The sequence below is a fragment of the Hemitrygon akajei genome, chromosome 5 (genome assembly GCF_048418815.1).
Source record: "Hemitrygon akajei chromosome 5, sHemAka1.3, whole genome shotgun sequence".
NCBI classification, from domain to species: domain Eukaryota; kingdom Metazoa; phylum Chordata; class Chondrichthyes; order Myliobatiformes; family Dasyatidae; genus Hemitrygon; species Hemitrygon akajei.
Genome location: NC_133128.1, coordinates 166,271,782 through 166,285,438, shown reverse-complemented (window position 1 = coordinate 166,285,438; position 13,657 = coordinate 166,271,782). Strand labels below are relative to the sequence as shown.

The 13,657-nt window shown below is 37.5% G+C and overlaps 1 protein-coding gene across 3 annotated transcripts in view; it reads left to right on the top strand.

The window, feature by feature from the left end:
- ube2e3 (ubiquitin-conjugating enzyme E2E 3 (UBC4/5 homolog, yeast)) overlaps positions 1-13,181 on the top strand; it is a 135,985-nt gene extending 122,804 nt beyond the window's left edge. For all 3 annotated transcript variants that reach the window (XM_073047091.1, XM_073047090.1, XM_073047089.1), the window contains exons 4-6: positions 272-404; positions 4,041-4,188; positions 12,543-13,181. In XM_073047091.1, the coding sequence (XP_072903192.1) occupies positions 272-404; positions 4,041-4,188; positions 12,543-12,640 (379 nt within the window). In that variant the 3' untranslated portion in view covers positions 12,641-13,181. The remainder of the gene's footprint in view (positions 1-271; positions 405-4,040; positions 4,189-12,542) is intronic.
- The last annotated feature ends 476 nt before the right edge of the window (positions 13,182-13,657 follow it).

The following is a 13,657-nucleotide window of genomic DNA, read 5'->3' as shown; positions in this document are numbered from 1 at the left end:
TGAGTAGGAGTCAGTAAAATTTGGAATTCTGAAAAATGTTGGGTGTATGGACAGTAAGGTATTGGGATATGAAGCTGAAAAGAGGATGAAAAGCATTTTTGTAGGAAGGGACTTGAGCAGTTGCATCAAGATGGATGACACCATTTCGTAACTAAAACATTAACAGCTTGTATTCAAATGTTAACTATGCTTGGGACCTGATAACTACAAATTAGGTGGTTAAATGTTGCAAATCATATGTTTTAACATATTTTTAATGAATTTATTTCAGTGCTGGTCCAAAAGGTGATAATATATACGAGTGGCGATCCACCATTTTAGGCCCCCCTGGTTCAGTTTATGAGGGAGGAGTTTTTTTTCTGGACATCACTTTCTCATCTGATTATCCATTCAAACCACCAAAGGTAAGCTGTAGTACCTCATGAACTGTATCCACTTACAAATGATTAATGGTTGAGTATGCTGCCCAACACTGATCTAATGAAAATCTGCCCGAATTTTTAAAATATAATATGAAATCGTTTTGAGCCTGTGCCAAGTACTTGGATATCGCAGGCAATATGTTTGCAATCATTCAAAAATTCATACATCTGTAATTTTAATTTTAATTAATAAATTTAACACAGATCAATGTATTTTTTTGATAACAGCATATCTCTGAGGTTCAGGGAACTTCAGACTGTTCTATCTGTTGCAAACCTAGACTAATTTTTTAAAGTTTATAATTCTGGAATGGATTAACACTTTCAAAAGTATGGTTGACATAATTTATTCAATCTCTGCAGTTTGGTTACAAATTGCAGAAAATAAAATTGTGATACTTGGAAATACTCTGCTTAAGTGGATGTCTTTTCTCATGTTTCATAATTGGATTTAATGGAACCATTAAATCACTGAAACTTAAATTTACAATTTCATAAATTTGAATAGTAAATTTAAAAATAAGCCACTATCCAAACATAAGCAGGCAATGAAAGAAATAAAAAGCTAGAATTTGTGCTAATTGCTTGAACCAAGTTTACCATTAAATCACTAAGGTTTTTATTTGTCCATGTCTCTTTGTTTTACTCATTTCTGTTTTTAATAGACAAGAAACAATTTTTCAGTTAATTGTAGTTCTTTTTATTTTGTGGATGAGAGAAGTTTCTTGAGTCTTCAAAATTATTTTGAGATTGATGCTACTTCAGTGAAAAAGAAGCTCCTTAAAGGATAACTGCCTACAATCTTGTGTTGATTTTCTTTGCCAAATTCTATACAGTTTTCCACTTTTTCCCCTTTACTTTTTTGGTGCTAGAAGCTTCTATTGTGACAATATAGGTGGTCTGAGCATAGCTAAAAGCTTCATTGCAATGAGAATTACTACAGATGAATAGTGCTGAGAGTTTTTGAAATGGTTGAAGAAATATCCCTTTTTTGTTCAAAGAAAAGATACAAGAATCCATCAGTAATTCACAGTGTGTTCTGTTTAATCTCAACAGGAAAGTTTCTGAAATGAGGAAATAATTAGTGGTTTCTTGAATAAGTATGGATTGATGAGAGAAAACCACCAAAAATTAGTTTAAGGCCAGTCATGGCTGGCTAACTTGATTTTTTTTCATGAATTAAGAGAGTCAATTGAGGAAATAGAGGTTGATGTGATGTCATGGACTTGGCATTTGAGGAGCAGATACATAATAATCTTGCCATCAAGAATGCACCCCTTGAATTTAGGGGCTGAAGCAGCAGGGATAAATAAAATTTCCAAGTTACAGGAAGTAGGAGAAGGAGTGACAAAGTTTCTGGATCAGAGGGAAATTCAGTGGAATTTCCCAGGGATTGGTGCTTGGGTGGTTTGACAAGAGATATATACAAATAATGAGGTGTTCTGAGAATCAGAGTCAGATTTAGCGTTACCCGTATATGTCGTGAAGGGAAATATATTTGTTGGCAGATGGGTCAAGAGCTTGGGTGCACAGGAGTATAACTGACAAGAGAATCAGAAGTACCATGAGGAAGAACTTTTTACACAACAGTATTTGGAAAACACTGCCATAGGTAGTAGTGGAAGCAGTTTCAATTGTAACATTGAAAAGTGAATTGAATCAGATCAATATCTAAAAGGGAAGCATTTATAGGACTGTGGGAGTTTAGGACCTCTTTCATAGAGCCAGTATGCATTCATTGGGCCAATTATTCCTTCTCTGCTGTATCTTTTCTGTGATTTCCCAAATATGAGCTTTAAATAGGATTATTTTGGATGTTTATATTGTGATCACATGACCCTGTTGGACATTGATAACGTAGAGTACTGTAAGTCTGTTAAACTGGTTAATCGGCAAGACCAATGGCGGGGATGCTGCCTTGCTTCGTTTATTGCATGGACATGGCCCTTGTGCTTCGGGATCACCTATTGTGGTCTCTGATGAAGGAGATGCTGGAGCTGGTTGTGTGCTGGACTTTGTACCGGGTTGGGGAATAGCCCCTTCCATTGGTGCTGCCCCCTAATGTTGGTTCAGTGCTTTCCCCCGGTATTGTATTGGTGGAAGAACAAGCTGAACCAGGCCAACTCAAGGACGGGGTACGTATTTTTTCACTTTGTGACTTTTTTTTCTAAAATCATAATCATATGTGCCCCAGAGGAACATTGATTCATTTGCGTGTGCTGTTGAGGACCCGTGACTTCGCCTTCAGAGCAGGCGACAAGGCAGCCCTAACAACAGCAAGGGCCAAACTGTCCTGGGTCATCAGAGAGGCAAAGTGTAAACACACCCAGGAAATCCACAGCCACTTCCAGGACAGTGGTGACACACACGCATGTGGAAAGGCATTCAGGACATCACCAACTATAGGACAACATCACCTGACTGTGCGGGTGATACCTCCCTCCCAGATGCGCTGAATAACTTCTATGCTCAGTTTGAGGCGGAAAATGGCGTGGCTGCGAGGAAGTCCACCCCTCCTCCAAATGACCAGGTGCAAGTCTGTTAGGGTCAACCCACGGAAGGCTGCTGGACCAGACAATATTCCTGATAGAGTGCTCAGAGGATGTGCAGACCAGCTAGCAGATGTTCTCACTGACATCTTCAACATCTCCCTGAGCGGTGCCACTGTTCCAACGTGCTTCAAGGCTGCCACTGTCATCCCCGTGCCAAAGAAGTCTTCAGTGTCCTGCCTCAATGACTACCATCCCGTTGCACTCACATCCATCATCATGAAGTGTTTCGAGAGGCTCATCATGAGGCACATCAAGACCCTACTGCCCCCCTCACTGGACCCCCTGCAGATTGCGTACCATCCCAACCGCTCAACAGATGATGCCATTGCCATCACACTCCACCTGGCCCTAACCCACCTGGACAAAAAAGACACGTAAGTTCGAATACTGTTCATAGACTTCAGTTCAGCATTCAACACAATCATCCCTCAGAAACTGATTGGAAAGCTAAGCCTACTGGGCCTGAACACCTCCCTCTGCAACTGGATACTAGACTTCCTGACTGGGAGTCCTCAGTCAGTCTGGATCAGAGGCAGGATCTCGTTTTTACTGTGTACTGTACCAGCAGTTAAGGTTGAAATGACAATAAAATGTGACTTGTTTTGGCCGTATTCATGTATGGTTGAATGATAATTAAACTTGAAACTTGAACTTCTGCCCTAACGATAGTCTGCTCACTAGAAATGCTGATCTAATGGCCTGGTATACATAAAGCACTGTAACCTGTCTGGATTCTTCACAAATGCTCTGTTTCCATTAGTTTCTATTTTCATTTCTATGGGATGGTGGTCATGCTACAGTCCATTTTGCATGTTGAAATTACATTCCTAATCAAATAAGTTTAGAATTTGTTCTATTATCTCAATTGGCATTGTGAGATTTAAATATTCTTGAATTTAAGAGTACTGCCATGGTATTTTATCTTTTTTAAAATTCCCTTTTCAACAAGCTCTCCTTTCTGTTTGGTCTAGTTTATGGCATTACTTGCATATTATCTTTGTTGCTGTTGATGAGGATATTAAATTATGTGATGCTAAAAACAACTGTTCTTGCCTGCTATCTTTAGGTAACATTCCGGACCCGAATCTATCACTGCAATATCAACAGTCAGGGAGTAATCTGTCTGGATATTCTGAAAGATAACTGGAGTCCAGCTCTGACCATTTCAAAGGTTCTACTTTCTATTTGCTCACTTCTGACAGACTGTAACCCAGGTAAGTAAATGATGTCCCAAAGAATCTGAGAGATGACTCTTCGCATCTAAATCATTTGAGATTCTGTGCATCTTGTGCATTATTTATTTTAAAATTAAATGTTAAAACTTGTGTTGGCTGTTGACTGGATTATTAAATTTGAACCTTGATCATTTGCCTTTATCTGTTGAGCTTGGCAACATGCTTTCAGAAGCTTTAGTCTTTGGTATATACTAGTGGTCGCCAACCCGTTGATCACGATTGACTAGTCGATCTTTGAGACTTTCCCAGTAGATCCCGAAAAAAAAAAAAAATAAATAAATACACAAATACTGTTGAGAGATATTGTTTCTGGGTTATGGGGTTTTAGTTCCGTTCTTTCTGCCCAGTGCACATGCGTGTAGATCCCCCACCATGCACTCTCATTCCCCGTCATGCCCACTGTTGAACTTGAATACATACGAGGTCATTGCCCAAGCGTGTCAGGGATCACTGGTTGGCCTTGGGTAACCGGCTGCTTTGTGCGGCTGGCGGGAAGTGCCATTGCTACTGGCCTGGAGCACGGACAGATGGGTGCAGCCTCGAAACCTGTTTAGCACACCGAATGTTCGTGGGGAACCCGGTGCTAAAATACTTGCAGACGACCTAATTCGGGCTCAGGGTTTCATAAGCAGCAGAGCAGCTACCTAGCTGCAATCTACTGAAACAAACTTTTGTCGGCCGATAGATCCTACAAGGGGGGTAGACGTGCGCCCTGTCGCACTCCTTGGTTGGTCACTCTCTCTGGACTGCGACCGCTGCGGCCCTGGACAAGGTGGTGGGCGGATGGGAGGCTGGAGCTCAGGCCCGGAGGCTGTCTAATGAGGCAATGACGCCCTCAAAAGTGATTTGGTACCTTGAGTCCAAGCACCCTGCACTTAAAGACAAACCTGTTGAGTTTTTTTCCAGTGGAAAAAACTTGAGCAAGCTGAGAGCCACGTAAACTAAATTGTGGAATAGACTGGATATAAGGAATCTGCTTCGAGTATCGCTGTATTCCGGTCGTGTTTAACACCCCCCCCCCCCCCCCCCACCAGATGGCCGGTCCGTAAGAATATTATCAATACTAAACCAGCCCGTGGTGCAAAAAAAAGGGTGGTGACCCCTGGTGTTCATACATTATTTCTACTTCCGGGTTGCGGGATTTTACTTCCAGTCTTTCCTGCCCCGATGCGCATGCGTGTAACTAGTCGATTTGGAGTCGATCTTGCCTTTCACTAAGGCTGAGGTAGGGGATCTTGGGCTTAAAAAGGTTGGTGACCACTAGTATTCATTGTTATGCTTAGTTGTCTACTGACATTGAGAGTCAATTTAAAAAAGATATCCAAATGTAATTTTTTTTACTTTCTTTTTCAAAAGCTTTAAACAAATTGCTATCTTCATTTGTATAAATTGCAAATACTAATTGCTTAATATGCTTTCAGCCTGCTATCTGGGGGTGGTTGTCCATTGGCAAAGGTGGCACAACTATAATATAAAAGTAAAATGGTTGCAGTGGTGTTGAAAACATGATGTGAAATGATGCCACTGTTTGAAGTTTTGCTACACATCAAATTCTTACCCCTCAGTTTGTCCTTCTTTCACTTGCTTGTTTAATCAATTTTCTTCTTTTCTCATCATCATCTTGCATAATTCCACTTGGTCTCTGTTTGCTATTCACCATATAGAATAATTTTAAAAAACACTATGACTGTATAGGCTTGGATCTAGTCAGTGGTGTTAATTCTAACTCAGTTAGAATTGCAATCCCTGCACTTTTTAGTGAAGAAATTTAAATGTCAATGTCTGCTTCAAAAACATCCTCAAACTATTAAAGTGATCACAAGTGTGTACTACAATTCTGTAGACATGGGCATACCTAAGGGTGGAATGCGACTCTATTCTTTCATTAAAAAAATTGAGGTGCTTGGGGGCTGAGATTACAGAGTTTTGAAGGAGTTGCAGTTGACTGATTTAATTGTTGCCATAAGCAGTCCAGATAGTAGTAGTATGGTTTTTGCATTTATGTGATAGTTTGCATCAGACTTAGATCCAAACGTTTGAGTCTGTGGAAGTTCAGAATTTCCTAGAGTTTTGGACTAAGATATTGCACAATAGTACATTCTGTGGAAAATAATACATTCTGTGGTTAATTTCCAAATAGGTGAGTATGTTTTACAATGAATGTACCTTTTGAATTGGATGTGTACTAGAAGCTCTTTTGCAAACTTTGTAATGTGCAGTAAAGAAGATAACCAAGAGTAATGAATATTACTGACTTTGTCTAGAATGTTGTCATTGCAGCAAAATATGTAAAAACTCACAACAAAGTAAAACCTTTTATCAGGAAATGCAAGGCAATTCTGAAATGTGTATCTACGTATGATGTTGCATGGTGCAAAATAAGTTATTTTGTTGGTCTTACAGAAAAGTAAAATCAGTAATTTGGACTTCTGTTAATTGCTTCATGAATATTTGAAATTTTATTGCAATAAATTTATGTTGGTAAATTCAACTATTTTTCTTAACGTATATGAAAGGAAAAATTCTTGGAACCTTTTCTAATTGGCAGCTTTTGTTTTAAGATTTAAGGTGAAGTCATATTTTTTTTGATGTATTATATGTAAATTGAAGATATTTTCTCCAAGCTTCTGAGGCTGAATTCTTGGATTTTATTCAGATATTTTGATGATGATGTTGGTGTTGATCTTTATAGCGTTGTAAATGACTTTATAGTTACAGACATGCAAAGTCATCACATTGTGTGCTTTCCTTCATGGTATAGACATAAAGAATCTTGTACTTCATTTTGTAATATTTCTTTGTCTTGCATATATGCATTTGTGTTATTTGTGTTATGGTTTTGAAGTTACAAGTCTTGTGAAGTTTTAGAAGAAAACTACATCAATATTTACCATGGAATATGCCATGCCAGCATTTTCTTGTTAGCTAGCAATTGGTGAGCTCTTCCCATTTGGTGTGGTTTTGTCATTTGTTTAGCCTGCCATTTTGATTTTCAACTTTCTTCTTTCCTCCTTTTAATTTGGTTTTGCTTTTAACTTGTTTTTTAGTGAATTCTATTTGTAACTCTTGTTTACAAGCTATGAATTAAGCCTAATTGAGCTTGTTTATTGAGCCTAATTAAGGTTTGATACTTGGGTAAAGGCTTTCCTGTTTTCAGCATGCCACAACTCCTTTACTGATTGGTACCGAGCTCAAGGCAATGTCACAACGCTTGATTCAGGCTGTTGCATTTGAGGCCACCTTTTTCCAATCCATAATTGTATTGTCGTTTACATTGGTTCTGCATTAAGATGTATAAATATAGGTTTGTATCCAATGTGATCTCTATATTTGATTTCCTACGTGGGACCTTTTCAACTTCAAGATTTTCCAGAGCAGCAAACTTAATGTTTTGCTAACTTTCCCTTTTCCCAAAACCCTAATATAGTGCCATCTCCAAAATTTAAATGGTCACTTTCGGAATTGTGTTTGAATCCCGTTTTGGCCCAGTAATTAAATCATCCCTTTCCGTCCTCTGTACCTGTTACAGCCTTCACAATGGTTATTGGACCTTCATCCTCCAGTGCTTCCATTGTCCAGCCATTTGGGATTATGCTAGCCTTGTTCAGTTTTTATCTGTCTGGGTGTAAATTGAAATGCCTGCAGTGCCTTCTTCCACATCAGTACATCCAGCTCTGTTTTGCTCAGACATTGTTATTTAATTGGTGTCCTTGTTAGACATTTTCTTACAGTTAGTTTACACATTGGTGGTGTTGCTAACCTGATCAATCACAACATCACATCATTTGTTCCATTTGCTTTTTAAATTATTGGACCACTCGCCCAACGTCCAAATACTAGATCATTAGTTTCCCCCCAGTAAATATTAGAAAGAATGAACCAATATCTTCGCTTTGTACTGCAAGTTCCTAATCTATTTACTTCCTCCTTTTGGTAACTTCCTTAGCTTTATTCAAACTACATGAACCCAAGAAAAGCTTCTGAACACAGAATGTAATTATTGTTTGAAACCCATGGTTGCCACATTCAAGAAGAGTAAAGGCACTTGGCAAATAAGAACCAGACAAATAAGAACAAATTATCACTTGCAGCTTCACCACCAAATCTAAATTAGATTTGTATTGATTTTTCTCCTTTGTCACTGGTTTCTAAATCCTTGAGTTCCCTTCCAAAGCACTTGAAAACACCTTCACCAGACAGACTATTTGCCATGATCCTATCAAGGACAGTTGTTGTTTGGCAATAAATATTGGCCTTGTCAGTAATGCAGTGGTTTCAAAAAAATAACTAAGAAATTTATTTTTCTATACTGGGTCTGCCTCTGTTTTAAGTCATTTCCTGCTGAAAACCTCACCCGTTCTTTTGTTTCTGATATGTTAACTGCCAGTCACTTCTAGCTTTCAGTCCCGAAGCATAGGATTCATGCTGTGTTCCTTTGTTTATACCAAGTTCTATTTGTGTTTTGCCTTGATGTTCATTGATTTCTTTTCTATGATACTCTTCTATCTTGACATTAGGAGAGAAGAAAGCAAAAGTCAGCAATATTGCTCCTTAAGGCTGTGCTGCCATTCACCATGATTATGACTGATCTTCTATATGATGCAGCACACACAGTTTGCTTCAGTGTCTGTATCATACGAACTTGAGAAAAAGGAGCAGGAGTAAACAATTTGACCTTTTGTGTCTGTTCTACCATCATTTAGATAAAGGATGGGCTATCTCACTACCATCTTCCTACACTGTAATGTCCAGAAAACTATTCATCTATTTTGAATGAACTCAGCAACTGAATTTTGAAAGCTCTCTGGAGTAGAGAATTCTAAATATTCATCATCCTTAAAGTGAAGAAATTTCTCCTCATCTCATCCTGTCCCCTTAATTTGAGACTGATCTTTGGTTCAATACTCTTCAGCCGGGGGGGAACATTCTTCCATTTTTTAAACAGTTCAAGTACTGTTAGAATTTTTAAAGTTTCATTGAGGTCTTCTCACATTCTTCTAAACCCTAGTGAATATGATCCTTTCCTGGGAACATTCTAGTGAATCTTCACTCTAATTTCTCTAAGGCAAGTGCATAGTTATTTGAGGGGAACCAAAACTCTGCACAGTCATCAAGGTGCACGCTTGCAACTGCAATAAGTATTTTAATTGTATATTTGCATGCTGTCAAAATAAAGTCTGCCCAACTAATTGCTTTTCTAATTGCTTGCTTCAACTGCATTTTGGTTTCAGAAATGTGTATGCAAATATACATTGAACACCAATGTCACTCATCATATCTCACCATTTAAATTACATAGTGCTTTTCTAGTTAGTGCACCAAATCCATAATCACCAACAGTTTTAACAGTATGAAAATATATAAAACTCTCTAAACTGAATTCCCCAATTAAAAAAGCCTAGGTAGTTCTAAGTTAGGGACATGTTTGGCACAGCTTTGTGGGCCGAAGGGCCTGCATTGTGCTGTATCTCTATGTTTCTAAATTCACCTTCTCAAGTCTATTTATTCTGCGACTCAGAGTCCTGTTTAACACACTCTTTTTATACTCTGGGTTTCTGGTAATAGCGTTTTTTAAAAAAAATGGAGGCTGGGGGAAAATGGATCAGCCATGAAGAAATGGCAAACTCAATAGGCCAAATAGTCTAATTCTGCTCATATATCTTGTGGTCTTGGAGAAATAAAATTGTCTTGGAGTGTTAATAAGAATATTAATATAGAAAATCAACCAGTCCATCAACGCAAATTAGTTTTATTGTTTTAAGTTCTATTTTTTAAAGTTATTTTTTAAGTTGTATTTTAAGTTCTATTGTTTATTAGTATCCACTTAATGAGCTTTCTCATACAGAAATTTGGCAAATTAGGTACTTATTCTAACGGGGTCGAGAATGAGATCAAACACGAGGAAATCTGCAGATGCTGCAAATTCACAAAGTCCTGACGAAGGGTCTCAGCCGGAAATGTCGACAGTGCTTCTCCCTATAGATGCTGCTTGGCCTGCTGTGTTCCACCAGCATTTTGTGTGTGTTGTTTGAGAATGAGATGTCTGTTTTCAGAGTCCCTAATTTCAAGGCATTTGGACATTCAGAAATGTTATTGTCAGGATAACATGGGAAAATCAAGATTCACATGGTCAAGATGACCAAAGATACAATGATCTAAAATAAAATGAAGATTTTTAAAACAAAACCTGCAGGTCTAAAATAAAAATGGAAATTGCTAGAAATACTCAGCAGGTTAATTTGCATCTGTGGAAGAGAAACAGAGCCAATATTTAAAGTCAAAAAGCTTTTTTAGCATTTTCTGTCTTTATTTTAGCCTCCCAAGGAGTCTACAACAATGTTTCTTGATACAAATCTTTTTGAATTTTACCAGTTTTCCTTCTATATTATGGCCAGATCTATACATAGTGATGTTAGCATTTTTTGTTGTTGCTCTGGATGCACTTGGCTATGTTGTAAACAATATCCTATTGAACTGTACTAGTAGCTGTTCCATTCAGTTTGCCACCCCAGGGTTTATACTCACTGAGTATACACATTTTGATTAAGTTAATTATCTTCCAGATTTAGAAAGATTTAATTCAATATGATTATAAACTCACTATTAGCCATTAGTGGCTGAAGGTCTTTTACAAATTTCCCTTTTACTTTGGCTTCACCATCATTGGTTACATTTTTAAGTTGTTTTGACATTTTTGGCCTGTTTATTCATGCTGGTGGATAGAATAAGACATTTGAAGTAAGATTTCAATTCTGAACAATCTTAAACTCTGCTAATATGTAGTATCAAGCCATTGATCTGTATTTGTAAGAAATAGCTGCTTGGCCTGCTGTTGAGTTCAAAACCATGTATGACCTGAATAAATCAAAATGTCAAAATAGAATTGAGATTTATATTGCACCTTTGTCAGTTACTTGGTTCTGTTTTCAATATAAATACTAATCTGTCTCTGTTGTCAGATCAGAACTCTTTGGGAGGACTAGATAGGCCATTGATTGCTGGAATCTTGCCATTGTGTTTTTCTGTCATCCCTTAAAACTGGAGATCAAGGGTCTGATGTAAATTAACAATTAGAGAAGAGAAAGGGTCAAGTAATGAATTTTAGGATCTGATTTGACGCAATCAACAATCTTTGTTTTTGTAGTGTTGAAGTGGCAGAAAGGAGCCATTTTATAGGAATAGAAACTATATGATGGCTCATCTGATTCAGGTACTGGCAACTCCTGCCAGTATTATGGAGGGGTTGTGTTCCTAGAAAATAATCTGTATCATAATTTTTCATAACATGAAACCCCATCCCCCATTTCCCATGGAATGCCAGTTTATGACTGGAGATGTATGAGATCTATTCCTATGTGATGTTTTTCTCTTATTAACCCATTTAATTAGTGATGACAAAGTGACCCAATGCCACTATTTAGCCAATGAAGTCAAAATTAGTCTCAGGATAATAGGGGGATGGAGGCAGGATGGGTGTGTGGTGGAGGCGGAAAACAAGGCTCACAGTCTAGATAAGGGTTAGGAGGAATCAGCTTTGAGGATCTGGGTTCATGTGAGAAAGGTTGTGAAGAGAGAGTTTGGGGAGTTACTGGGTTGAAGGGCAGCAACTGTGGACTATAAAAAGGATAAGAGGTTACATTAAGGAGCTGGTTATGGCTACCTGGGCTCCCCATAGTGCAGCACAGCAGAGAAAATGCCTTGCAAATGAAGGGGAAGGGCAGAGTTGCACTCTGAGACAGCTGTTTACTTGTCCTTTGACAGAAGAGGCTGTGGTAAAGAATTGTCTGCCAATCCTATAAGCATGGTGATGACTTACTCAAATCTTACTGCATCACAGTATAGACTGACCAAAAGTAAAAACTGACAAAACGTATTGTTTCTTTCACTTTTGTTTGTTTATTTTGCACACTTATGAAGGTTACCTGTGTATCAAAAATTGCGGTTATGTTTTATATTTACTCCCTGTGGAAGAAAAATCATGATAGAATTCATGGTACTGTATATAGTGTAAAGAAAGAAGACAAGATACTCTTTGTAGAAATGCATCTTTAGAAATAATGTCATGACAAGAACTGGCAAAATTATAATGCTTTTTATAGCATTATTCCTTTAGAAAATTTGATAGCATGAAATTCTCATTGTTTTTTAAAATAATACTAATGATCTATATAATACAATGCTAAATTGATTGGAATTCATTTTATGAATGTGTTTCATAGGAAGAAAGTGGTAAATGCAATAAACGGAGAATGTGGGGATTGGTAGAGATGTACATAGAACAATATCAGTTTTTTTTCCTTTGGCTCATTCAATCATTTTTTTTTGTTTGACAGCGGATCCTCTAGTTGGGAGCATAGCAACCCAATATTTGACCAACAGAGCAGAACATGACAGGATAGCCAGACAGTGGACCAAGAGATACGCAACATAAGTTACATCACTTCCTGTGCTGTGAAAAAGGAGCAGGAGGCATTATTTACAATGTGCAACAATTCTTTATAGCCTTTACAATATGGACTTCTGTGTATATGTTATACTGATTCTAATCTCTGCTTTTATCTTTTGAAGATTGGGACAAGACCATGTAAAAGGTAAATGCTATTGAAGTAGATCTTTGTAGCAGTAGATTAGTTATGTTTAAATGCCTACTTGCAAGTCTGCTTCTTTGAGATATGAAAATGTATTTTGTGATGTAATAAGGAAAATGTTCCTCAAGTCAACCAAATATAATGGTGCATTTTAGCCTGATCCATTATCTGTATGAAATCTATGATAGCTGTAGATTATTAGAATTTTGGCATTCGTATTAGACTCAGTTCCATTTCTGATCATGTGGTACATGCTGTTGTGAATCCGTTTTACCTTTTGTCAATTTGTAATGAAGAGATTTCATTTAAAACTTTGTAGCTCTAAATAATGAGCACCTGATGTATCATCTCAAAACACAATAAACTTGTTTCTGAGGTTATTTATTTATTTTATATTTGGTGTGTTATTTGGTGGGTGTGGTAATATATCTTGAACGAGATGTTTCAATGAATTGATAGTGATGGATATTTCCACTGAGGTGGCAATATCATTGATAATGAATATGGGTGATGTAGAAGTGGTTGCCTTGAAAATAACCAGTATGTATTGGGAAAGAAAAAACATGCGTTGATAGATATTAAGTTATGAAGTTGACACTGTAAACTATGGTAGACAAACGTAAGCATATAGCTATTTTAGCACTTGCTGAAGAAGAGTGGACTCTGATAAACACTGACTTACAATGACAGCATAATTCACTGATCAGATCCCAATCTACTTCTGTTGTAAGTTGATAGGATTTTAATATTAAGAAATAAATGTTTCTACCCACTTACTGAATTGAGCAACAAGATGCACATCATGCCTGGTTCTTCTGGTTTATGATGACAACACAAGTGATTTGACTTAAATAATATTA